General features: G+C 35.8%; 1 protein-coding gene across 1 annotated transcript in view; it reads left to right on the top strand.

Annotated features, from left to right (window-relative positions):
• The window catches only part of ATP10D (ATPase phospholipid transporting 10D (putative)), a 111,110-nt gene that overhangs the window by 48,250 nt on the left and 34,987 nt on the right, over window positions 1-27,873 (top strand). Inside the window, 9 exon segments of the mRNA XM_058299069.2 lie at window positions 3,657-3,861; window positions 6,684-6,769; window positions 12,021-12,127; window positions 12,411-12,542; window positions 14,850-14,977; window positions 15,096-15,348; window positions 18,592-18,815; window positions 24,729-24,917; window positions 27,153-27,762. Of these exon segments, the coding sequence (XP_058155052.1) occupies window positions 3,657-3,861; window positions 6,684-6,769; window positions 12,021-12,127; window positions 12,411-12,542; window positions 14,850-14,977; window positions 15,096-15,348; window positions 18,592-18,815; window positions 24,729-24,917; window positions 27,153-27,762 (1,934 nt within the window).

Below are 27,873 nucleotides of genomic sequence, written 5' to 3'. Positions count from 1 at the left end.
CAAGGCTAACAGAAGTTTCTTGAAAATAAGACCATTAATTCAATAACATTTGAGTACCTACTATGTGATAAGCTCTGAGAGATTTAGAGATTTAAATAAAACATTGTTACAATGCCTGGCCTCAAGGAATTTACATTTTCTGACTCCTAAAAATCACCACTTTGTTGATGTTAGGGGTTTCAAAATACTAATTGATCTTAGCATTTTAGGATTATCTCATATCCACAGAATTTCATGATTCTTGAAAAAAGACCAAATATCACTGGCCTTCTAAGATAATTAACTGTATGTGTGACATTTTCCAACACAGTGGACCTTCAAATCTACTTTCTAATACAAAGTTAAACCACATTATTTATTTGGTGGACATCAATGAATGACTATAGCTGGTAGCCAAATAGTATCTGAGCAGGTATGTCTTGTTTCAAATGCCAGGACCACTTAAAAGCTGTATGACCTTGAACAAGTTAACTAACATATCAAGACTAGGTTTCTCTTTTGTTAAAGGGGACCATAGTGCATTCATATTACCAACTACTATAGCATTGATACAAATATTGAGCTCATGAATATAATGCATCCAATAAATCTTAGCTGCTGTTATATCCAATGGTAATTCATTACTTGCTTATTATAAATTGTTAGTGTTTTTATGGAAAATACATGAAAAACATTAAAAAGAAAAATTCATCTACAGCCTACCATTTCTCTCTTTAAATTTTATTAAGTAAGAGGAAGTCTACGTTTCCAGTTTTTATCCTCAAAATCCCTCCAGTGGAATAACTGTTTATTCTTGGTATAAGCACTCTGACTACTATACCCATCTCACCTTCCTTCACCTGACTCACTCTTGAACATCCTTCAAGACTCAGCTCAAGCGTCACTTCCCAAGTTTTCCCAAAGCTTATGTAACAAAGCTGTTTGTCAAACTCTTAAAGAAGCAAAATGAGCTTCAAAATTTGCCCAGAAGGAAGGTTGTGAGAACTACATCCAGACCAGTGAGAGTAATACTAAAGCACAAACAACTTAGTACCTGCAAGAAATTCTATCTGCAATTTAGGCTTGGGGAGAAGAACATCTTCTCACTAATTTTTATTCTATATATAAAATATATAAGGGTATATATTCTATATCCTGATTTTGAGATTATGGCAATTATAAATTTTCAAAGCTAGGCAAATATGGCAATGAGCATTGGCACTTAGCTTGTGGTTGCTTTCACACACTATGCTCTTTCATGCCTTATGTCTTTGTTCCTCCATTCTTGGCATAAGAACTCTGACTAATATACCGGTCTCACCTTTCTTCACCTGACTCACTCTTGAACATCCTTCAAGACTCAGCTCAAGTGTCACTTCCTCCACGCCTAAATGGGAACCTCCACAGAGCCTGTGCTAACCTCTGTCTTACAAAGTTAATGTTTTATCTTTTTATCAAACTTAGACCTTATTTAACGTTTCTAGGCTGAGGGGCTGTGTCTTAATCATCTGTGTATCCTTAGCCCCTAACATGATAACTAGCATAGATTATGGTCAGCACATGTTTATTGACCTGAACTAGCTAGCTAAGTGAAGAAGTTAGCTCTTTTTTTTTCCTCTAAGATCCCGGTATATGCTTTAAATTGGGGGAAATTAATTTAATTCAACTGTAAAATTGACTTCATTTGAATTCTGTTCCAGCTTAGAATAAACTTGTTCCTTAGAGGAAGTCTACTTCTTATATTTGAAAGAAAATTAAAATCCATAAACTCATTGTTTAACGCATTCTTCTCTCCCTGCCTTCACAAATTTTTAGTGAATTTCCTTGTAGCCTTTCTTCATGGAGAAATTAGAGGCCAGTAAGCATGAATTATGTACCTCAGATTCCTTCCTACATCTTAATGCTGAACTAACTGGTAACCATCCCCATCTTCATCTGCTTTCTTCTGACTTCAGATGAAGAGGGAATTCCCTTCCTTACAATAGCAATCCTCCCATCTGTATTCTTAAACCCATTCCTTATTACTTTCTATCTAATAAATTTGAAAACTTGGTTGGGTATGTTAACTTAAATATTTCTTGATTTCATCTCTTTCTTTCCATCTCTATTGCTACTGCTTTATTTTTGACCCTCTTCATCCCTCTCCTGAATTATTTCAATTATATCCCATTAGTCTCTTGGCCATTCCTATTTCTAACTAGCCCCTCACCCTATAATTCGTCCATTACTCTATTGCAGAAGTTAGTGAACAGAGATCACATCCTTCTCTTTCTTGTGAAACTTTAGTGACTCCACCATTTCCTACAGAATAGATCCCTACTCATTAGTAGGGCATAAAGCTTCAAAAACTGACCCCTGCCTACCTTTTTGTCTTCTCTGTTACTTTCCATCCCCTCCCACTTCCCCACCCCCGAAGAATGAATTGGTGTGCACAAACACTAGAGAAGAGCTTGATAAAGAAATAAAGAAATAAACCTTAGATAGGGGCTTGTTTTCCTGGGATTTGCCATTCTGCATGAGCTAACAAACTCTTAATCAAGGATTTCTGTTAGTTGTTAGTTTGTATTGGCTCAACCTTGTATTTTAAATATTTTGGGAGAATTTGTTCTGAAAAAGTATTTCTTAGCCCTTTAAGCTAAATAATGTTTTGAAATATCTGCTATAATTCTGCACAGCAGAAATTATTCAATTATTGAGTTAAGGTAGTATTCTTATGTTATCTGAAGACTTAGAAATGATAATACATAGGTCATGTAACTTAAATATAGGCATCTTTGACAGTGAATTTGAGTATTTAGCCATAAATATAATAGAAAATAAATAATTCTGCTTTTAAAATAAATATATATTTGTAACAAATACCAGTTTTTTGTGTGTGGATATTTGTGGGGCATTGGAGGAATGAGACAGGCCTTCCTAACATTGAGTGTCATTGTATGTAAGATGCTGCTACTAACTGATATGACATTCTACCATAAAAATTTCTTCATTCTAGTCTAAAGAATTTCCTTCAGAGAGCATAATTCATGCCATTGGGTTTGACAAAACCTTTACATAGAACAAGATATTTAAGGCAAGTTGAGCTCAAATGACGTCTTTCCTGTGAAAGGAATTGAATGTATAGAAGGTGAAAACTATACTTTCAAAAAGGGATAAAGTTTGCCATTTTCTTTTTTAGGGATCAACTGCAGCAGACTGATGATAATTTAACCAGTGTCTCTATTCAATTATAACCACAGGTTTTAATATGGTGGTATAATGATTTTTAAAATGTTGTGTTTGGGTATTTCAATTTCATTGAATTTGTGTTTTCTTTAATTTTCCTAAGAGCAGATGATATGTCTAGATGCCTGCAGCCTGACACAGAACTGCCCTCAGGAATTCCTTTGTAAACAAATAAACCCATCAAATGCTAATTGTAATTTTAGTCTAGAATTACATTTAAAAAGCATTATAATTCAAAATTCCACAAGAAAAAAGAACTGAAAAATATGCTTTAGTGGCTTAGTAACTACATTTTCAGATGAATTTAGGTATTATCAATTCTTTGGTTCCCTTTTAGTGTGCAATGGACTAAAATTAACCCTAATGCTTTATTATTCAATAAAACTTTAAAAAATGATTACGTATGTTTTTGACTTGATGTTCTTTTCAAACTTAAAAAAAAAATCATTTAGGAAAGAGAAAAAATACATGGACCAATGCTGGAAAGATGTTGCCGTTGGGGATTTCATTCGCCTCTCCTGTAATGAAGTCATTCCTGCAGATATGGTTTTACTCTTTTCCACTGACCCGGATGGAATCTGTCACATTGAAACTTCTGGTCTTGATGGAGAAAGCAATTTAAAACAGAGGCAGGTGGTTCGAGGATATGCAGAGCAGGTAAATAATGGGCTTCTCAATTGGTGACATTAACATTTTACTTCAGAAGCTGAGTAAGCTTATTTTCACATGTACATTAAAGGGATTTTAAAACTTATTTTACTACTGAGAAAATAAGATCCCAGGAGGCTTAATCCATTTCTATGCATCAGTAGAAGTGTGTTATATTTGACAAATAAGAGGATATCATGACTTGGGAGTTCAAGCCCTTCAGTCTTGCAGGCATCTTTATTGGAACAGAGTTAAAGGAACCTAATAGAGAATTATTTTGTAATTTGGAAAATTATTTTGCAATTATAATAATCACCTTATAATTTGTTTTTCTTAAGCTTAGATTTTTATGTTTTGTTGGAACTGGAATATAAATTGACCATTGTTCCTAAAATCTATAATTACTTAGTGTACCAAGGCCTTTTAAAACTTTCTGACTTCTCTTTCCACAGTCCTTTAACATCTCAGAAATGCTTTCCTCATTTGTAAAATATGATATTAGACAAGGAAACCTGATTTTCTAAGTATAAAATTCTACAGTGTAAATGAGAGATATTTTTTCATGTATTCAGTTCCATTGCAGTGGAATGAAGAACCAGGTGAAAAATCACTCTTGTAAAAAGAAAACTGGAGGTACCATTCACTAATAGCATGTTCTCTTTGTTTTTTGCTTCGAAAAGAAGTCATTTTTTGTCAAAATAAAAAAAGTCAAGCACTTACTAGATTGCTTTGAAAGCAATGTAACATCTATGACTCCTCAAATACAGAGGGAAAAATAAGGAATTAGTATGGCCATCAATAGAAAAAAGTGAGTCAAAATTAGAAATTATTACAGTTCTGTACATGTAATGCCATTGTTCAGTTAAGTTGCTTAAAATAGCATTTCTCAAAGTGTGGAATTTTTAGGTGGTACCAGGATGAAAATTTTTATTAAATAGCTTCTATTCAAACATATTCATTTGAAAATCTGTTTACATATGTACTATTTATAGCATAAACTAGAGCTATATGAATTATAGGCCTTCCCACAAAAGTTTCCAACCTTCAGCAACTGAACCTTGCACTGTAACTGTTGGAAGTATGGATGGCATAGGTGACATTAATTCGTAGTGCAGATTTTCCTATCTTGAATATCCAAGTGCATTGCTATGCTTTATTTAGTGGTAGAATAAATCAAACTGTTGACATAGAAAAATGAAGTTTGAGAACTACTGACCTAAGAAACCCATCTGTAAACAGATCTCAGATAGTTCTTACTATATTATTGTATTAAAATATGCCATCCACTCTATAACTGATATCCCATAATTTGAGTTCTGCCTCAGACTCCAGAAAATGAGTCTAATTGCTCTTCCTCACTGCAGCACTTTACGTTTGAAGACTTTTATGTCTTCCTCAACTAAGGCATCTCCTTTCCAAGTTAAGTATGTTACTGAATTATTTCTGCTATACTTCATATAATGACACCTCGCTTCTAGGTTCTTCACCATGCTGTGTCTCATTCCAAAGGTACCTGAAGTGGTGAGGGAACCAACAACTTTGAAGTTACATTAATGAGCATTTGAATAGCTCCCAGCTCTGCCATTTAGTTATAGTGTGACTTTGGGCATGTCATTTAGATGCTTTATGCCTCAGTTTTTTTATCTTAAAATGGAAATAATTACATTTTCCTCATAGCATTGTTGTTAGGCCCATATCAAGTAATATTCTAAAAGCATCTTTCATAGTGCCAAAATATTAATTTCTTTCCATCTCTCTGGAAGCAATTGAGAGGAAGTGTTTTAAAATTTAATCTTTTTTTTTTTTTCTTTTACATGAACTACTTTTAATCAGATCTCCTTCATCTTATGCTTATAAACCAAAAATGTTTTAATCTAATGCCCTTATTTCTGGTATATTTCCCCCTGTCCCATTGAGTCCACCTTTCTACTGCCAGATTTCAGGTGAATCTTCAGTGGTTGATATGAGTCAGTTTATTCTCAATGATGGTTTTATTAGCATTTTTGTATATAAGAAATCTTGTACAGCTTGGAATTCTCTTACATAACACTAAATACCTGCTTTGAGATTGACATCATTTGATTATTCAGTATGTCTTGGGTCAAAATAAGGGTGAGAGTCTGGCATCCAATGACCCAGATTGGAATGCCGACTCTAAATATCTTCTTGTTTTGAGACTTCTGACAAATTTCTTACCTTTATAGTTCTCTCTTTCTTGGCTATTAATTTGGCCTAAATATAGTACTTGACTCATAGGATTATAAAGAAGAATTAGTTAATGCTAATACATTTAAAGTGAATAATATAGACCCTAGTACATCAAAAAATCTCCATAAGTGTTAGTTATTAGCAAATATACTCACATTTTCCACTTTTGTCATGTTATATGTATTGATATTGTTATATCACGATTGTTACGCTTAAGAAATACAGGGCCAATAACATTTCTCTTATTAACCAAAAAGCCATATAAAAAGGGAAAATGAAATAAGTTTGTCATGGTTTGGTCTTAGTGAATCCATCCCTGTCCAATAAAAGCACTTTGCTTGTTTGCTCTAGTTTTATAAGCACCCTAAAATTATGTTTGTTCTATCAGCGAATTTTGCAAGATATTGATGTCCAGCTCATTTTTCTGTTATGGTTATATATACACGTTTCTGAGATCATGATTATGTGTATACCTTCCTGCATCTGGGAAATTTATGATATAAACCTTGTGACAAAAATATCTTAGTACTATCTTGAGAATTGGGTGAGAATGATAAATACATATATTTAAAGGATTTGACCCTAAACTTTTTTTGTTTTGTAATTTTTAAACAAAAATTTAGGATTCTGAAGTTGATCCTGAGAAGTTCTTCAGTAGGATAGAGTGTGAAAGTCCAAACAACGACCTCAATAGATTCCGAGGTTTTCTGTGAGTGATACATGACTTACCTTTTTGATTTTGAGTGCAAATGTGTGTCACAATTATATTTAACTCAACAAAACTTTTGTCTAGTGTACTCAAATTAAGTTGCCAAAGGCCACATGTTTAGTCACCAATAAATTTATCTTATTTTAATGATTTGATGCATTTGCCTATATATAATTTAAGAACAGCAACAACAGCAAATGTGTTCTTAAAATCCTAGAATCCCTTTCAGTCATATAAAGATATTTTACATGACCTCTGTATTAATCCCAAGACATGTTATTGTTTAGATGAAGGTGTTTAGACATAACTGGCAACTTAAGTAACATAATAGCATGGTGTCCTTCTGCAGAGTAGCAGATGGACACAATTCTGGTGAACAAAAGTTAGCCAATGATTTGGAAACATGTCTAAGAATATACAAAGCCATGGAAGGCTTCATTCTGGAATCCTTATGTGATATCCACATCCCTGCTGCAATGTAGAGTTTGGGTTCTGATCTACTTTCAGGCCTGGCTTCTGCCATTTAAGTGCTTTATGACCTTGAGCCAAGTTTTTTACTCTCTCTGATCCTTAGGTTTCTGATTTTTAAGAGGAGACAATTAGACCTCCTTCATAGTGGTGATTTGTGAGAACATTTTAGAGGCTGAAAAGTTCTCACTTCCTTTTATGATGCTGGTTACCCTGATACAAAAACACAGACACAGACATAACAGGAAAGACAAAAACCTCATGAATACAGATGTGAATGTCTACACAAAATTAGAGCAAATCCAGTGCAGCAATATAAATAGGATAATAGATGTAGATAAAGCATTAGACAAGATCTAATTTCTATTCCTGCCATCTAGAAATAGAACTATCTTACCTAATAAAGTGCATCTATGAAAAACCTACAGCTAATCTAACTTAGATGTGAAAGATTGAATGCTTTCCCCCTAAAATTAGGAACAAAAAATAGATGTTTGCTCTTATCAGTTTGATTCAATCGTACCCAATGTTCTGGCCTATGCTACCAGGCAAGAAAAATAAATAAAAGGCATCAAATAAGAATGAAAAAAGTAAAGCTGTCTTTTGTTCACATATGATGTAATGTCTTTGTAGAAAATCTGATTAAATCTTTTCTAAAAGAGTACTAAAGCTAATAAATTAGTTTAGTAATGTTGCAGTAGATAAGATCAACATGCAAAACTTGATGATATTTCATCAATTAGATGTTAAACAACAAACAAATCTGATCAACCAACTGTCTGATAGTAAAATTTAAAAATACCATTTGTAATAGCATCAAAAAAAGAGAAATATTAGGGGATAAATCTGACAAAACATGTGAAAGATCTATGCACTGAAAACTGCTAAAGTATTGCTGAGAGAAATTAAAGACCTAAATAAATGGAATAATATCATTGTTCACGAGTTGAAAGACTCAATATTTTTTTGAGGTCATTTCCTCCAAAATTGATCTATAGATTAAGTGCAATCCAAATAAAATTTCCAGAAAGCTTTTTAGAAATTGATAAGCTTGTTCTAAAATTCAAATGTGAAGGATCTGGAATAACAACACTGGAAAAAAATTGAAGGATTTTAAGGTTTATATAAAATTATAGTAACTAAGCCAGTGTAGTATTGGCATAAGATAGACAATACATAAATGAATGGAAAAATTATAGAGTTCAGAAACAGACTCACACATTAACAGACAGCTGGAGTTTTTGTTGTTTTTTCAAAAAAAACAAAGATGCAAAAACAAATCAGTAGATAAGGTTAGTCTTTTCAACAAGTGGTGCTGCAATAATTTGATCCATTCCTTTCACCATATGTAAATATTAACTCAAAATAGGACATCAACCTAAATGTAAACCTAAAACAATAAATCTTTTAGAAAAAAACAGGGGAAATCTTTGTTACCTTGGGTTAAGCAAAGATTTCTTAGCTATGATACCAAAAGAACAATCCATAAAGGAACAAAGTAATGACTTCATCAAAATTACAAATTTCTGCTTTGAAAAAGAGAATGAAAAGACAAACCACAGACTCGCGGAAAGTACTTCCTATGCATACATCTGATAAAGACTTGTGTTCCTAAATGTGAGAATTCACAAAACTCAGTAATAAGACAAACAGTTTACTTTTTTTAAAAGTGGGCAAAAAATTTGAACAGACATTTCGGCAAAGAAATATATGGATGATGGCAAATAACTATGTGAAAAGATTCAAATTAAAACCATAATGAGCTACCATTACAAACCTATGAAAATGGCCAAAGTTTTAAAGTCTGACCATATGCCAAATATGGAAATCCATACATGGCTCATGAGAATGTAAAATAGTATAACCACTTTGGAAAACAATGGGCTGTTTTTTAAAAGTTAAATATACATCTACTGTATGATCAGCATCCTACTCCTAAGTAATTACCCAAGAGTTAAATAAAGCAATTGTCCATACAATAACCTGTACACAAATGTTCATAACAACTTTATTTGTAATAGCCAAACTGGAAATAACCCAAATGTTCATCAACAGGTGAAGGAATAAGCAAATCATGGTATATTCATATAGCAATAAAAAGGAATAAACAAATTACACATAGATCTATCTCAAAATAATTATGTTGAATGAAAGAATCCAGACAAAAAAAAAGCAACCAAAAGGTGTTTTCTACTTCACCTCCCCTTTCTCAGTTTCTGCCTTCCCCTAGTGATCCAATGTCCTGGGTCTGTTCTGTTGATGCCCATGTTGAGTGTGGGATTCAGCAACTTTTGGGGAAGTGTTTAATGAGAGAATCCACCCAAGTAGAGACAGTAATTTTCTGTGGAATTATTTTTATCCACTGAGCCAGCTACTTGCCCTTTTGATTTTGTTATGTCAGAGCTATCTGCTTTTGTCTGGAAGAAAAATGCAATAAGTTTCCAACCACTATTGCTTTCCAGTATTCAGTGTCAACTTCTTATCCTGCAGAAGCTCAAAAATATTCCAAAATAAGTTTCCTGCTTTGCTAGAATAAACTGTATTTCAGAGTAACTTACTAGCTGATGAGGAAAAAGTTCTTGATAGAATTGGAATATCACCATTTCCAATGCTGATGAAATCAAGGATCATCCTAGTCAATAGCCAGTGGTGGCTGCTAAAATCGTTTAATGAAAGATGGATAGGAAACTTTAAAATGAAAGGCTAAGGTTAACAACACAAATCTTAAGGTCGTTAACCATAGGGCAAGGCAGGATCTTGGGTCTCCTGATGGTATGCTATAGGAAGTATCCTAAGCTACAAGAATCTGATCAAGCCTCTGTCCAGGTTCTCTACCTGAGATGTACAGCTTCAGGAGATCTGTGAAGCCCCTGAAATTGTGTGTGTAAATGTATATGTTTGTCACTTTCTAGGGAGAGAATTCATTTCTCTCATCAGATTCTGAAAGTAGCTCTTGAGAGTTCACAGGAAACAAAAAGCCTCAAGAAGCATGTTCAACACCACTTCAAGGATGCAGTCCATCCCATCTAAAATGTGATAAACTCTGCAAGCAAAACAACCTGGTTTTCTCAACAAAGAATGGCCTGGGGGGAAACCCAGAGTAGGGCGAGTGAACTGTTACCACCCGGTAAATGCAATCAGCTTAATCTAGATTGTAAATTCTATAAACTCGATGACCCAATTTCTTGGGAGAGGAAATTTAGAGAAATATCAACCAAGTGCAATGTGTAGACCTTGTTTTGACCCCGGTTAGAACAAAACAACTATTTTTAAAAAGCATGTTTTCATGACAATTGGAAAAAATTGAACAAAAACTAGATACTAGAAGATATTAAGGAATGGGTCATAATATTGTTGAAGCTGATAATGGTGCTGTGGTTATATTTTAAGTTCTTATCTGCCCCGTATACCTGGTGAAGTATTTATAGTGAAATGATGTGATGTAGGAGGGAAGAAAGTGGAAGGACATTTGAAACAAAGTTGGCAAAATGCTGACATTGTTGAAGCTGAGTGATGACTGATGGCACATAGGTGCTTATTATACTTTTCTTTCCACTTTTGTATGTTTAAACTTCCTGTAGTAAACAGCTTTAAAGTTACCAAAATAATTACTTGACTAAATTATTATAATGGGAAAAATAGAGAGTAAAACCATTGAAATGTTTAAATAAGCAAAAAATAATTTTTCACATATTTTTAAAATGTCCCTTTAACTTCAGCATTAATTTTAGTTAATTTATTGTTTTCTAAGCAATTAACTTCAGTCTGTAAGTTGTTGCTTCTTTTTTACATATGAAAATTGTCGGTATATTTGCTATCCTTGCTATCTGGAATTATAAGGGAAAGAAAATAAAAATGCTTCAGAAAAGTCTTCATACACAAAGAAGGAGAATAATAAACAGACTTGTCATTTCACCAAGGCACTTTATTTTATAGGGTATATTTATATTCTTTCATACCTACACACTTATGTATAAAGATAGGACCAGAGTGGTAGAAGTATCCTTGGGTTTAATCTAATTCAACTTCCTAGTTGTACAGATGAGGAAATCAAATCCCAGAATTCACATTTCCATGTAGCATGCTTAGGCAAGCAACACCCAGTCTTCAGCAATGTAGCATTTGGTGTCCCTTGAGCCTTTATAGCATGTATAACCTTTCCTATAAATTTCCCACCTTATTAATCCAAGTCAAGGAAGGCCGAGAACCATGACATTTTTATGTCCCCACTTCCGTACTCAAAAGTGACATCATGTTGAGTGAAAGAAACCAGGCACCAAAGGAAAATATCATATGATCTCACTGATATAATTAGAATAAGCAAATTCATATGGTCAGAAACGAGGGTACAGGTATCAGGGGATAGGGTGGAGCTAGGGAAGGGAAAGTTAATTCTTAATTGGGTACAGAGTTTCTGTTTGAGGTGATGGAAAATTTTTTATAATGTATAGTATAGTAGTGATGGTAATACAACATTGTGAACATAATCAACACTACTGAATTGTTAGGGGAAATTTTAGATGGTACATAAAATTTAAGAAACAACCATCAGACTGCACACACAAATAGTAAACCCTAATGTAAACTATGGACTACAGATATTGGTACAATTATAATAATAATAATATTCTCTCATCACTTGTAACAACATTACCACACTAGCACAAAACTTCAAATATGAGGGTGGATATATGAGAACTCTGCTTTCTGTAAACCTTTAACTTCTCTAAAAAATAATGATTAAAAATACAAAAAAATTTAATGTGTACTGTCTTTCTTATAGAGAACATTCCAACAAAGAACGTGTGGGTCTCAGTAAAGAAAATTTATTACTTAGAGGATGCACCATTAGAAACACAGAAGCTGTTGTGGGCATTGTGGTTTACGCAGGTTTGTTAAATTTATAATTTCTCCACATTGTCTCTTCTGTGCTTTTCTACCAGTTAATATTTTCCGTTTATTCAAAATGCAGTTTGCAGAAAAAAAATTTTTGTCTTGACAAAGTTAGTCATTGATCTGTTTATCTCAATGCATTGTAAAGGCAGACTAACCTGGTAAAATATACTTTGTAACTATGTTCTGTTAAATTATCTTCCAGAGAGATCTTTAAATATGATATTTACTATCTACTTTCAATTTGAACATTTTCTGACATACTGTATTTTCTATGTAGGCCATGAAACCAAAGCAATGCTTAACAACAGTGGGCCACGATATAAGCGCAGTAAATTAGAGAGAAGAGCAAATACAGATGTCCTCTGGTGTGTCCTGCTTCTTGTTATAATGTGTTTTACTGGTGCTTTAGGTAGGTAAAATTAGATTTTTTGCTGATATCTTTTCAGCAAGGTGTTAATTTTAAAGCATTTTATTTTCAAAGTGAAGTTTGACTTCTTTAAGAAAACTTTTATTTGCCAATAATTTTTTCCTTACATCCTTCTTTCTCACATCCTTTGGCCTGGCAAGTATTACTGTTAACCACATCCAGTTACTCATTGCTATAGTACATCAAGGACCTGAGAAGAGATTTGTGGAACCAGAGACAGGCTCAGGAGAATGTGTAGGCTTTGAATTTCAATTTTTCTATAAACAAACAATAGGTTGACCATCTTCACCTCCCTGTTAGCTGACCTGGGCAAGCCCAGTGTACCAGAGAGTAGGAGTTGCAACTATGCTGAGGCTCAGGGCCCAGCTGGCACATTGCCAGTCCAGTGATTCAAGTCTCCTGAGTATGCACCAATCACAGGTTCAGTAAAAGTGTCACATCTGAGTCCAACTCCATTACACTCAGGAACACAAATTCCAAAGTAGGGCCCACTGAAAAGGCACTTAACTCCAGAACCAACTCTCATGATTGTAGAACCTGTGTGTCTCTGTAGCCTTCAGGAGGACCAGTACCTGGGGTTGTATCTACTTTGACTATCTCTGGGATCCTGCTGAGTCATGCATAAGCATGACCCCTCTGATGACCACCTGACTGTTTTTTGAAGACTCTTAGCCATATAAATTTATTTGTCTTTACCATGTCCCCTTTTATTCACGGTCTTTTTCTAGTTGCATCACCAGTTAGTGATTGGTAGTAATCCCTTGGCACCAGGGAGGCTCATCCCTGGGAGTCATGTCCCACACTAGGGGGAAGGTAATACATTTACATGCTGAGTTTGGCTTAGAGAGTGGCCACATATGAGCAACATGGAGGCCCTCAGGAGGTAACTCTTAGGCACCCTGCAGCTCTAGGCCTAGCTGAAATTTCAGGCACACAGGCTCATAAGCATAGTCATCAGTATCAAGGGTTCATTACCAGGGAAACAAGAGTGCCTATAACTGCAAGCAGGAGAATTGCATCTATCAACCATGTGGGATCTAAGCCCCCTTCAAGTTAGAGGTGGAGTGGACATTGCCATCCCAGGGTCCACAGGATGGAGAAATAAAATATGAATTAGAGTGGACTTATTGGTATTCTACTATAGAACTATTTTGACTAGTAATGGAAGAATTTATAGCATCAGTGTGGAGTAAGTGGCCGTGGTAGTTGACGAGGGCAGAGAGAGGGAAGAAGAGATGTGGTGTGGGGGCATTTTGGGACTGGGAGGTGTCCTAAATGCAGGGACAGATGCTGGACATTATATATCCTGCCATAACCCACTAAATGGACTGGAGGAGAGTGTAAACTACAATGTAAACTATTTTCTGTGTGGTGCAGCAGTGCTCCAAAATGTATTCACCAAATGCAATGAATGTGCCACAGTGATGAAAAAGGTTGTGTTGATATGGGACTAGTGGGGTGGGTCGGGTGTGGGGTATATGGGAACCTCTTGTATTTTTTTTTTTAAGATTTATTTTTATTTCTCCTCCCCCCCCCAGTTGTCTGTTCTCAGTGTCCATTTGCTGCATGTTCTTTGTCTGCTTCTGTTGTTGTCAGTGGCACGGGAATCTGTGTTTCTTTTTGTTGCATCATCTTGCTGTGTCAGCTCTCCGTGTGTGCGGCGCCATTTCTGGGGAGGCTGCACTTTTTTCGCTCTGGGCGGCTCTCCTTATGGGGTGCATTCCTTGCCCATGTGGTTCCCCTACATGGGGGGCACCCCTGCATGGCACGGCACTCCTTGTGCACATCAGCACTGTGCATGGGCCAGCTCCAAACGGGTCAAGGAGGCCCAGGGTTTGAACCGCAGACCTCCCATGTGGTAGACAGATGCCCTATCTATTGGGCCAAGTCCGCTTCCTCTTATATTTTTTAATGTAACATTTTTTTGTGATCTATGTATCTTCAAAAAAAAACAATTAAAAAATAAAATAATAAAAGAAAAGAAAAATCCCATACCTCTTTATACCCCCATAGGAACTAGAATATGGGTGGAGAATGGGAGTTGATGCCCAATGTATGTAGTGTTTTTAATAATGTTTATTGCAAATATACAGAAATGAATAGAGTTGATGGTAATATGTTATAGTGAGTATAATACTGCTGATTTATAAATGTGATTGTGAATGAAAAAAAAGAAACAATTGGTATTCAACAAAAATAAATATTCTCATCCCTCTTTAAGGATAAAGTTCTATATTTGGATAATATATGCGTGTGGTATCCTTTTGATGCATGTGTATGTTTTGAAAGGTCATGGAATCTGGCTGAGCAAATATGAAAACATGCTGTTTTTTAATATCCCTGAGACTGATGGACATGTCATTTCCCCAGTGTTAGCAGGATTCTATATGTTTTGGACCAATATCATTTTGTTACAGGTAATTTTTATTGTGCTTAACCTAGAATTTTAAGATTTTATTACTTATTCACCTATGTTTAGTTTCTCATCCTTTTTCCCTCTTTACTTTTAAAAAATTTTTTGATTCTTCTCCTTAGGTCTTGATTCCCATTTCTCTCTATGTTTCCATTGAAATTGTCAAGCTTGGTCAAATCTATTTCATCCAAAGTGATTTGGATTTCTACAATGAGAAAATGGATTCTACTGTTCAGTGTCGAGCCCTGAACATCACCGAGGATCTTGGACAAATTCAGTACCTCTTTTCTGACAAGACAGGAACACTCACTGAGAATAAGATGGTTTTTCGAAGATGTAGTGTGGCAGGCTTTGATTACTGCCATGAAGAAAATGGTGAGTGTTGAGTTTCTATGAAAACCAACCATACCATTGATCATTTTTGCACCCACTTAGCAGTCTGATAATTCTGGCCACAGAAGTGCTATAATCTTTCATTTCTAACTTATCTAAATGAGCTGGGCATCATCTTATCATCTCATCATTAGGGCCTACATTCACCAGGCAGGTATGAATATGCTCAAAGAATTGGGTGGATAAAAATAACGAGCAAAGCATTTATATAAAAGCACTGGAAAGATCCTGGTACAGAATAAGTTCTCTCTGAGGTTTGGCTGATATTATTGTTGTTGGAATTTTGATTTTTAAAATAAAAAATAACTCTGGCCCTTGAAGAGCTTTTGGTCCAGCATGAGAGACAGATATGTAAACATAACCATATTATATGTTATAAGATTAAAGTTGATGTTTTTAACCCACATTACTTAGATTTTTCAGGTAGTCAGTTTTGGGCAGTAGACTTTGTACTTACCAAGGTTTGAGCTTATGAAAGGAAGATAGTGGGCATTCTTGGAATACCAGAAATATTTGGGGAATTAGTTTAGAGCAAAAGGTCTGTGTATCAAGGATACGTGGGTATTAGAGGAAGCTCAGCTGAGTGTACTCTTGACCCTTATTTTCGGTCCTTTGGAGAGCTTTGAAAAGTGTGGTAAACTATCTGTGTTCCACAGTCTCATACCACTTCTGCCAGAAATCAAATTAATGAAAATAATTGGCCATGCATTGGTTACTGGGTATTTGAAGAGGGTACTAAGTAGAGAACAGAGATTGGAAACTAAATAAGATGTAATGTAGTTGACTCAGTAACTACCTTAAGACAAAGAAAAGACTTCACGTATTTCCTCTTATGTATCAGAAGGCTAGAATTCCTGTCCCACTATGAGGCATTCATGGAACTTATTTTTACCCACTTAAAAATAAGTGTTAAAAAGTTCTCATGACCAGTTGGATAGGGTTTGTTTACCAGTCTGAGAGTAAACCCCTGTTTCTAATCCTCAATTTTTGAGGGAAAAAAAAAAAACCAATCACTGAGTCTAGAAAGGTACTCCAGTTGCTTTGTTTTCTGATCATACTGTAACTTTGCAGATTTATTTATTTCATCTAGCTTACTGCAAAATGATTAAAATTCAATCAGTATTTCCTTTTGACTCATTCCATATCTTCTTGATTCTATTCCTGAATTTCTACTTGTTGAGCAAGTTTGTCCTACAGTAGTAGCTGAGCTATCTGACATTAATTTAATTACATTGTTGCATAATGACTGATTTCCCTCATGTTGGCTAGAAGTTGCATGATCCTGAAATACAGTCTTCATGTTTGCATGTGTTTTGTAGTACCCTATTTTTTAAAATGGTATCATGTCATCAATAAATTTTGTGCTGTCCAAGGATTTCTCACCCTCAGCACTATTGACATTTTGGACTGGGTAAATCATTGTTGTAGGTAACTGTCCAGTACACTATAGGATGTTCAGTAGCATCCTTAGCCTCTACCCACTGAATGCCTCCTGCACCCCTCCCCTAGTTAAAACAACCAAAAATTGTTACAGCATTTGCCAAATTCTCCCTTGGGGTGGGCAAGTTCACCCCTGGTTGAGAACCAATGAACTAACCTATTAGTCATTGCTAATTACTGGCTTTGGAATCAGGAAGACCTAAGTTCAAATTCCAGCTCTACCTTCAACTAGCTATTTAATCTTGGTTTTGGTTTCCTGAGCTGTAAAGTGGGAAAATGATAGTTTCTACATCATGACATTATTTTGAAGAAGGAATGGGAATATATAATACTGATATAAAGGCCTAGCCAGGTACTTGATGAAAAGAAGGCAGTCAGTTAATATTAATATCAAGTCCTTAACCCACAACTTTCTCTTAATGCCTGGGATATTTCATTCATTTATTTAATAAATAATTATTTATTTATTTAATAAATATCCATTTGCCTAAACTATGAAACATGGACTCATTGAAATCAAACAGGAGAAATTAGCCATGTAAAATATAAGGAATAATACATATTAACGTATATGACTCTACTTTTAAAAAGTATAACATAAAAAATCAGTGCACAGGCTATTTAGTCTAACCAAAACTGGGCATAAAACTGATCTGTACCACTTCTATGAGATTGGGCAAGTTACTAAGTTTTGATGTCTTTATTCCTAAAACAGAGGTATTAATAATACCTACCTCAGAGGATTGTTCTAAAGATTAAATGAGGCAAATGCCTGACACATAGGAAGCATTCAGTACATAGAAGCTATACATGCTCAATGAGTGGCATGGATGAGAGCTGATACAGTTAAAGAGGTCTCTGTCAAGGGGCTGGCATTTGAACTAAGCCTTTGGAGACATTTACAATTTGTCTAAGTGGAAAGGAAGAAAATGGTAGATCTCTCGTGGAAGAATCTCCTAACAACCATTGGAGGTGTCAAGTGGAAAGTGGAATATATGAGTCTGGATTCCAAGTTGGGTTCAAAGCTAAAGACATAGTTTTGGGGGTCATGTGCACACAGGTGTTATTTCAAGAGATGAGGCAGATGGGATCACTGAGGAAGACTATGTCAGTGGAGAAGGGAAGGGGTTTCTATAGCTCTCCAATATTTAGGGACTGAGTAGAAGAGGGGACACCAGCAAAAGAGACTGTGAAGGAGCAGCCATTGAAGTAGGAAGAAAACCAGGTAACTACAGTGTCAGAGAAACCAAAGAGGCATTTCAAGGAGAGAATGGTCAGCCATCTTTGCTGTTGCTTAAGAGTTCAGGTAAGATAAGGACAAAGATGTAATCAATGGATTTGGCAATATAGAGCTCATTGGTGACCTTGATAAAAGCAATGTTAGTGGAAAGATAGGGACAGAAGGCATGGGATTAATAATAAATGAGGAGAGAATGGAAAACATTAAGGGTGAAGTCCTTGAGAATGTCAGAAGGATGAGATCCAGATCACAAAGGGAGGGATTGACATTTGTAAGGAATAGGGAAACTTTATCTATAGTAGTAGAAGGAAAAGACAGAGAGTATGGGTACATATGAGGGTAGGTCAGTAGATTTGATGATGGGAATAAAAGGGATGAGGTATAAGGTGAGTTCATTAACTAAGGGGATTATGAGGAGAAGGAGTGTTGGAGGCTAGGTTTAAAGAGGGAAGAGAAGGTATGAAATAGCTGTTTTAAGTAGCTGCCTGACATATTTAACTCACAAGTGGCTCTTAGTTAATGACTCTATGATTTTTCTCTCTCAGCCAAGAGGTTAGAGACCTATAAGGATGCTGTCTGTGAAGATGAGACTTTTGCAGACACCCCCAGCGGCTCCCTCAGCAATATGGCAAAACTAAGGGTCCATCGCTGCAGGACAGTTCATAATGGGCCATTAAATCATCTTGCTGGGAACTGTTTGGCTGCAGGAAGTGGAGAAGGAACCAGTGAAGTGTCTCATTCCAGGCAGGCTGCTTTCAGTAGCCCCATTGTAAGTGTGAATGGGTATCTTGAATCTCATATATCCACAATGTACAATGAAAGAACATCCTTGTAATTATAGTACAGCCAAACACTGCTGTATTTTTCTATCTAAAAAGAGATTACAAAATTGCAATTTAGTGTGATTGCTGCTCAAACAAAATCACAACTTCCTAACTTTTAAAGATATTTCAGTGTTGAGAGCTAGCATGTTGTTTCTGAAAAAATGAAGTATTTGTGGGCAGGCCAATCATTTCTGAACCTGAAAATAGTGCGTTGGTCTGAGAATCATGACTCAGTCTCAAAGCCAACAGAGTTTATCAGAGTTATCCCTTAGGCAGGTAAGTCTGTCTACTTGAAATGGAAATCCAAAGACCTTTTGTGTCCTTCAAAGTCTTTTTCTTTCTCTCTAATTTTCCCCTAAGTCCTACCAAACATATGTCATCTTCCTCACTCCTAGCCCCCTGAAAGGCATTTTCTGATATTTCCATTCCAGAGCTCAACAGTGTATGTTCTGGGGTCCCAGTGGGAGATGTTGGAAACTAACCAACTGGTCACACTCATTAATAAACCCATTTTACAGAAGAAAGAATAGAAGACCACATGGAAATTGGGACACAGAGAAAAGATGCTTGTGTGAAAGAATTAAAAATCAAAAACTTTGCTGTACTTCACTTTTATAAAATCTCACTTCCTTCTCGGCCTTTCCCATTTCAATAACTCTTGTCCTAATAAGGTGTCCCCAGCAATGAGATTGGTAACTGGTTGGTGACATCTGAAGTAGCTACCATGACAAGAATAAATAGCATTTGAGAAACATTGTGTGATTTTTTTTCCCCATGGAGATTTGGTATGACTAGATCTCATGGTTCTTTTCTGTCCAGGGAAGGCCCTGAGGGAATCTCCTGGCACCTTTCAAAGTTGCCTGTAACAAATGAACAGTCACAGCCACTGAAGTGGTCATTTCAGTCCAACTCACTTAGTTCACTTGTGTGGCCCCTAAGGATATAAAACCTGTTACCTTGTCTCTTTGCAATCTGTCAAGCTATTTCAAATATCTACACTTGACTTTTCTTTTACTTTTAAAAAGAAATAAGGAAGGAATGCACACAGCACTATGAATGCACTCATTCAAATGCTATACCAGAAATAGTTTTAAATTTTCTTATATCCGCTACTGAACTTTTATATTTTTCCACCTACCTGAAGTTAATCACATGTTGATTCATTTTAGCCAGAAGTTGGTACAATATTAGCAACCAGCTGAGTCTGTGCTACTCCCCTCTCGGTTTCCTAATCCAGCCTCATCCTCTGTTTGAATGAAGCCTCCTTAATAACAAATGATTTGCCTCTTTGTTTCATGTCTTTGTGCAGTTGACTTTACCTTTTTGGGGTCTGAGGAACACTTTGAGAAATCTATGAATCCTTTGACGTAAGAAATGAGCATTTGTGAAAATCTTGCATATGGTTCCAAAAGCCCAACCATGGAGCCCAGGTTAAAAACACCAGCTTGGGAACACCCTGAAAACTGTGCTGTTTATAAGTGCAAGTTTGTAAGATGGCATCCTTCATGAGGAAGCACATTGAAATCAAGAGAGTGAGGATCCTAAGCAGGATCCTGGCAAAGATAAATTAGTCTTTGGGAGTTAGAATGATATTGAGGCCCACAACTCCTTGCTTTATATTACCTATTTTAGAAATAGAAACCTTGACCATGTTAATGAGAATATATCTTCCTAGAATCCTCTATATTCTTCTGTTCAACAAACATGCTATTCATTCTACCTGGAATTCTCTTCTTTTAGGTCTTTGTATGACTGTCTCTTTCTTGTCATTGATGTCTCAGCTCAGATGTCACCTCCTCAGTGAAACTTTTCCTACCACCCAGTCCAAAGTACTTTCCATGCCCTTCCCTTAGTTCTTTCTCTGTTCCAATTCAGAAGTACTTTATTTGCTTATAGGTTAGTTTTGGATCTTTGTCTCCCCCAATTGGAATGTGAAGTCCATGCAAGACAGGATGGTTTGTCTTCTGTACCCCTATTAGATTGAGGAGTGCCTGGCTCCATACATGAACAATACATACTTATGGTAAAAATGGTATAAATGAATGAATTAAGAGATTAATGGAAGACAATAGTATAATAATGGAGACTAGGGATTTAAAATCGTTAAGACATGGCCTCCATCCTCCAGTTTTGTTTTAGGTAAAGAAGTCAGTCATATAAATACATAAATGTAGGCTGTATTAAAGATGCAGTAATGGTATTTAATGCAGAGTATAGTAAGGACACAAAGAGGAGGGATCAAGAAAGGCTCCATGAAAGAGGTGAAACTTGAGTAAAAATTAAACTAATTGTGGCAGTTTGATTTTATTTATGAATTCCGAAAAGAGATAGTGATTATGTTTACAAACTGTTCCTCTGGGCATGATACCCCTTTGATTTTATTAAATTCACAGGTTTTACTTTTACTTTATTAAATCAAGATTAGGACTTTGATTCAACCAGGTCATTAGGGCAAGCAGGGTTGAGTCTCTGTCCCCTTGGTGGCTATATAAATGGACACTCAATCAAGAACATGGAAGTAGATACACAGATATACAGAAAAGGAATGAACTTTGATCCTGTGGCCCCAGGAAGAGAGATGAGCCTGATAGTTTGTAGTTGAAGAGAACAGAAGAGCTGAGAAGCCCTAAGAGATGAGCCTTATGCCAGCCTAGAGCTGTGATTGGAAGAAGCTGGAACCACAGAGCCTTAAGAGGAAGAGGAAGGCTGAACCCTTGCAGACTTTGCCCGCCAGCTTGCTTCAATTCATGGCAAATGACTTTGGGTGAGAAAGTACCTCTTATGGTACCTTCAGTTACACACTTTAGGGCCTTAGGACTGTAAGCTTTTATCCCAAATAAATACCCTTTATAAAAGCTAACAAATATCTGGTACTTTGCATCAGCACCGCTTTGACTGACTCTTACACTAATGAACAGGTATTTACAAAGTATAATAGGAAGGAAAGGCATTTGGGGAAGATAGCACATAGTGCATGCAAAGGCTGAGAACCACAGGACCATGGGAGAGTGTGGTGGGAAGGAGAAATTGTCAGTATATCATTGTTGGCCTTTGTCTTATTCCTTCACATCTGTAGTATTTAGGAATCTGAAGTGGCAAGTAGAAGATATTTACATCCACATTTAAGCCAAAATTGTAGATGTGGAGCCTGTCACATAGATAAGAAATGCATGTTGTAATAACTTTATACTTTCTCCTCAATTCAACAACCAACACCTAAACCACTAAGGATTGACTAATCTTAGAAAAAACAACCAAAGAGGAAAAATGCTCCATGACTGCTGCCTCATTTTGAAATAACTCTATCTTTAAATCTTTTTATGGATTCTTCTTTTATATATATTGTTTTATAGTGCTTTCCAGGTCTTCATGGCCATGGGTTTCTGCATTCTTTTTACATTTATTTTGATAATACTTTTCATAAGCAGAGTTTGCTTTACAGAGTCCCAGCTTTGGCCATTGTTGAGGAATGACTCATGTACCTAAAAAAGACATATTCAGATATTAATCCACATTCCTGTGAATTAATGGGGTGAGATCCCATTTGTAAAAAGGACATTTAGAAGATGTTATTATTAGTTAAGGTGTGCTCACATTGAATCATGGTGCATCTTAATCCATACTACTGGAGGCCCTAAAGAAATTCAGACACAATCACTTGAGGAAAGCCAGAGGAAGGAGCCAGAAGTCAGCAGAAACCACAAGAGCAGACACAATGAGAGAGAGATCGCCAAATGAGAGGAGGCACAGAAGCAAGCCAAGGAACCCCAAAGATTGCAGCAAGCCAACACAACACCAGAACCCTACGGACTTGAGGAGGAAGAAAGCATGGTCTGCCTTGCTGATACCTTGATTTAGACTTCTAGCCTCTTAAACCATGAGCCGATAAATTCTTGTTGGTAAAATGCATTGTGTGGCATATGTCATAGCAGATCCAGCAAACTAAGACAACCAGTTTCAGAATCTCTCTTATTCTCAGTCATGACACAGGCTTTTCATTGTGCAGTCATTTAATTCCCTGACAATGTATTAGATTGACCTACATCAACAGTGTTTGCCACAAAGGCAGAAGTTGCAAACTGTCTCATCTCACTCATTATCTCTTTTACTTCTTACAGCTAGCCTCTGAGGTAGGCGGCAGTTTTACCATTAAATTGAAGAGGAAAATGAAGCTCAGAGGGTTAAATATGTTGCTTGAAACCACTAGACACTACTCAAAGTATATCTGGAACCTGAACCCAACCTCATGATTTCCAGCATATATTTTTTTTTTTATTAAGCCTACAACATCTTTAACCAAACTCCTAACATAAAATTCAAGCCAAGTTCTTCAGAGCTCAATATCTTTTCTGCATATCAACTCTCCTAGCTTTCCTGAAATTAGTGTGCTTTCCAGGCCATTGTTTCCAAGAACACATTAGAATACAAAGGATCTTTTGTGAAAACTTGATTCTCAACAGATGGTCACTCTTTTGATTCAGCTTAACATTTTCTAAAGCAATTGACTATGTTAATCTAGAGCAGATTATAAGCAGATTTCTACTATGACATTTTTTCTTTAAAACTATTACTCTCAACTGTGGGAAACACTATTTTAAACAAAATAGTAAGTTTTTTTTTTTTTTAAATAACCAAAGTTCTTAGATCCAATTTGTACTAAGAATCTTTAAGAGGAGGAGACAGTTTCCAAATGTATTCAATCAGAAATCTCTTTTGGAAGAACATTTATTAATGTCTTATTGGATGTTATTGGGAAATGATAATTAGAAAATCTGTTAACCTGCTTATATTAATTTTTATTTAGGGGGTTGGTTTCTATAATAGATGTAACTTGAGCCTTAAAACATTTTGCTAAAATAATGTGGTATGAGTAACACCTTCATGCTTTTGGGCAAATCTAATGGTGAGGTAGAATGCTAGCTAAGCACTATAAATCTCTGGCACTGTGCATTTTGAAATGAGAAAACACATATCCAGCTAGGTTTAGGTGGAAGGCCTTGCTTCTACAACCAGTTAATTTAAGGTTAATGGTAAAGTGTTGGAGAGAAATTGTACTTACTGGAACACGGAGACTGATAAGACCACAGGCAGAGAAAGAATTTATTAGGAAGCTCTCCCAACAGAGGGGTTCTGAAAAACAGACTTTAGCCCTCCCCCCACATCAGCATGATAGGGCTCTGAAGAGAGACTTCAGCCCACTCCTGGGAGGGGAGATTTGAATTTATACAGAACTTTCCTAGGTGGGGAAATGATAGTTGGTGGGAGGGAGTTGAGGGTCTGAGTGAGGTGCAGGGGCCAATAGGAAGCCCTAGAGGTGAAAATTTTCCCTGATAGTGACTAGAAGATAGTAGGGAGTTATGGTTTCTTGGCATGCTGCTGGAGCAGATGTTTCTTTGATCTGTAGGGATTTTATCTCCCTCTCATATGCAGGTTGGGAAGGTTTCCATTTCCCTTTATTCCCATCTCTATGTGGTTTCTTTGTTTAACCTGTGGGGAAGTGCCATGCCCTTAGACACATAGGTTTTTGGGGGACAGGGTTAGCCTTTTCCCACTGCTTATCAGGGGAAACTGAGCCACAGCTTGTTAATTATTGCAAGCCTCTAACATAAAGTTATCCTCCATTAAGATGGATATTAGTGCATTCTGGATTTTCTATTTTATTTGTATTTTTTTTATATATATATTTATTTCCCTAGTCTCCTTTCCCATGACACCATATGGATTAATTTTTTTAGGATAAAGTTTACTATCTCATGCTTAATAGATTATGGTTGTAAAAGTTTCATCTCTTGTTGATTTTAAGCTCTGAGTTTTAGATACTTATTACAATAAAACACATTGTTTTATTGGATCTTCAGGAAACAGATGTAGTACCAGACACAAGGCTTTTGGACAAGTTTAGTCAGATTACACCTCAGCTCCTTACCCCATCAGATGAGAGGGTCCAGGATCCACCACTAGAGACGTTAGACATCATAGACTTCTTCATTGCATTGGCAATTTGCAACACAGTAGTGGTTTCTGCTCCTAACCAACCACGACAAAAGGTAAGCTTTCTAACACAAACAATCAGTTTCCATAATATAATTTAGGGCTTAAATGTACTTTTACTGATCTTGTTATATGGGTAATAATAATGATAACCTAAATATATAACAATACTAATGGCAGGTAACATTTATTCAACACTTAGGTACTCGGTATTAACATGTGTCATCTCCCTGTTTATCAAACCTTCAATTAGTACTCTTATTCTACTGTTCTCCATTTTGCAAATGAAATTAAGTAACTCACCCAGGGCTATTCCAGCAGTTTGTTGGAGAGGTGGGATTTGAACACTAGGAGTCTGGTTCAGAGCCACTACACTATTTTGCCTCTAGGAGGACAGCTGATAAGAGCTGATCTTGTAGAATGTGGGTTTGTTTCATTTTGCTTGTTTCCTTACCAAACTGAAGGTTTCTTTGAGACATTTGAAATCTCTCACATCATATGCATCACATCAAGCAAACAAAGTATTGGATTCATGATCATCTTTCATGATCCAATTGGGCTAGTTTTAACTCAATCAGTCTAAAATCCAACACATGTATAATACATTACAAAGTGCTGTAGTTCCTGCAAAAGCTGGATTTTAAAAATCTATTTGTAGCTTAGAACTCATGGAAAATTCATTTTCGTTTAAGAGGAAAAACTTGTCTTAGAGACTGGTGATTCGCCGCTTGCTGAGCTAGCTTCTTAATTTATAACCATCTCCCCTTTTGTACACATCCACTTAAAATTCAATTTGCAGCACAATGCAATTAAGTTTTAATTTTCCTTCATATCATTTTCTTTTGGCAACTTCAGAGGTGGTCAACGTTAGCATAAAAATAATTTACTTCCAATTAAGCTGAATTTGATTGGGAACTAGTTTTGCGAGGTTTCAACTGTAAAATTGCTCTGTGAAAAGTGATTATGCACTTTCAGAGTAATTCACTGGATATTCTTTTTGTCTCCGTGTAACAATTTTTCTCAGATATCCATTTCTAAAGTAGGTATGTTTGAATATCTTCTGCTTAATAAATATTGTTGCCTTATGCCCAAAGAATATAATATTTTTCTGTCTGAGAGAAACTCTCTGAAGGCATGTAAGAGTTAAGGTTTGTGTAATTTCAAAGTAATGATGGAAAGACAGGGAATAAGGAGAATTCATGTGGAATACAGGAAACCTTATCTGAGATTGAGTTTCATTCTTCTTTTCATATCAGAGATGCTAATAAACTTTTAAAATCTACCAACTTGAGTCCCTCAAACTGATAATTATCATAAAATTACTGATTTTTAGGAGAAAACTTTTTAATTCCTTGGGCATTTCTGAATAATAAAATTTTAGAATGAAATTATAAATAATTGGCCTTCCCTGATTAGTATTAAATTCTAAGTTTAATCACTGATACAAGTTAATATCTAGAAGAGCTCAAGCTATGAAGAAGAAAAAGTTCTCTAAAAATGGAAATTCAAATTCATATCATGATACTGATAGCTCTTCTTTTGCTTACTGACCTATTTAAAAATAATCAAAGTAACAAATTTTTATATAATTAAAAAGCAAAACAATTGATTTTGTTAACATTTTGATTTACTTTTTTCCAGTGTTTTTACATGTGTATTTTTACTTGTTTGTTCTATGTTTTTATACTGTTTTATAGTTATTTTCAGTACTGCCCCTCACCTTTACAAACATTATTTTAAAATACTGTATAACTTTTCAAGATGTTTTTATTTTGCTATTTTTGAATATCTAATTTGTTTAAATTTTTAAACTGTTATTTTTGGAATGCACATAATAACTATGACATATTTTCCATATTTTAGTTTGTTTCCTTAGAAAAAATTGCTATAAGTATGCCTGCTGGATAAAAGATATTAGCATTTTATGTCTTTTATTTCAGATGTCAAATTTCTTTCCTAAATGTAAATGGCTATAGAAATTTATAATATCATCAGCATTAGCACATCTTTTTCATCATGGCTATTATTATTTTTATTAATGTTTGCCATAGCAGGTAAGTGTGAAGTAGGCTGTTAGCCATTTAAGAAAATGGTATCACTATACATGCCTTTTTTCCCATTTTGACTTCAAAGTTATTATAAACTTTTTTTAAAATATATTTTTAATTTTTTAAAAAAGATACTTGGATTACATAAATGTTATTTAAAATATAGAGGGGATTCCCATATACCCCATATAAACTTCTTTTTTACTCTATTTATTGAAGCCGTCATAAAATTATTTTTCATAGATAAGACCCTCATCATTGAGTGGAATACACATTAAGTCCTTAGAGGAGATTAGAAACCTCTTCCAGCGATTGTCTGCACGAAGATCAAGTTCACCATCTCTTGCCAGTAGGAAAGAACCATCTTTTGGAGTTCCAAATGCCTTTGTGAGCAGACTCCCTCTCTTCAGTCGCATGAAACTGGCTTCACCTGTGGAAGAAGAAGACACCCAGATGAACGAGAACCCTGAGGGCTCTAGTGACTCATTTTGCCATGAAGAGATAGAGAAAGAACTCAGTGATGTAGGGCTCACCAATGGCAAGGTGGAATCTCTTCATGGACAGTCTTTGGCCTCCAACCTGTGTTATGAGGCCGAGAGCCCAGATGAAGCGGCCTTAGTGTATGCTGCTCGGGCTTACCAATGCACTTTACAGTCCAGGACACCAGAGCAGGTCGTGGTGGACTTTGCTGCTCTGGGACCATTAACATTTCAAATCCTACACATCCTGCCCTTTGACTCAGTAAGAAAAAGGATGTCCGTTGTGGTCCGACATCCCCTTTCCAACCAAGTTGTGGTGTATACAAAGGGTGCTGATTCTGTAATCATGGAGTTGCTCTCAGTGGATTCACCAGGTATGTTCCCACAGAGCTGAAATGGTAGTGATATCAAGGTCTCTGAGATTCAAGGCCCTCTCAATGGTTTTAGTAAGACTTCATTGGCAAATCGTTAACTATAATCGGAAT

The sequence above is a fragment of the Dasypus novemcinctus genome, chromosome 1, assembly GCF_030445035.2.
Source record: "Dasypus novemcinctus isolate mDasNov1 chromosome 1, mDasNov1.1.hap2, whole genome shotgun sequence".
Lineage (NCBI taxonomy): Eukaryota > Metazoa > Chordata > Mammalia > Cingulata > Dasypodidae > Dasypus > Dasypus novemcinctus.
This window is presented reverse-complemented; position numbering and strand designations above follow the sequence as displayed.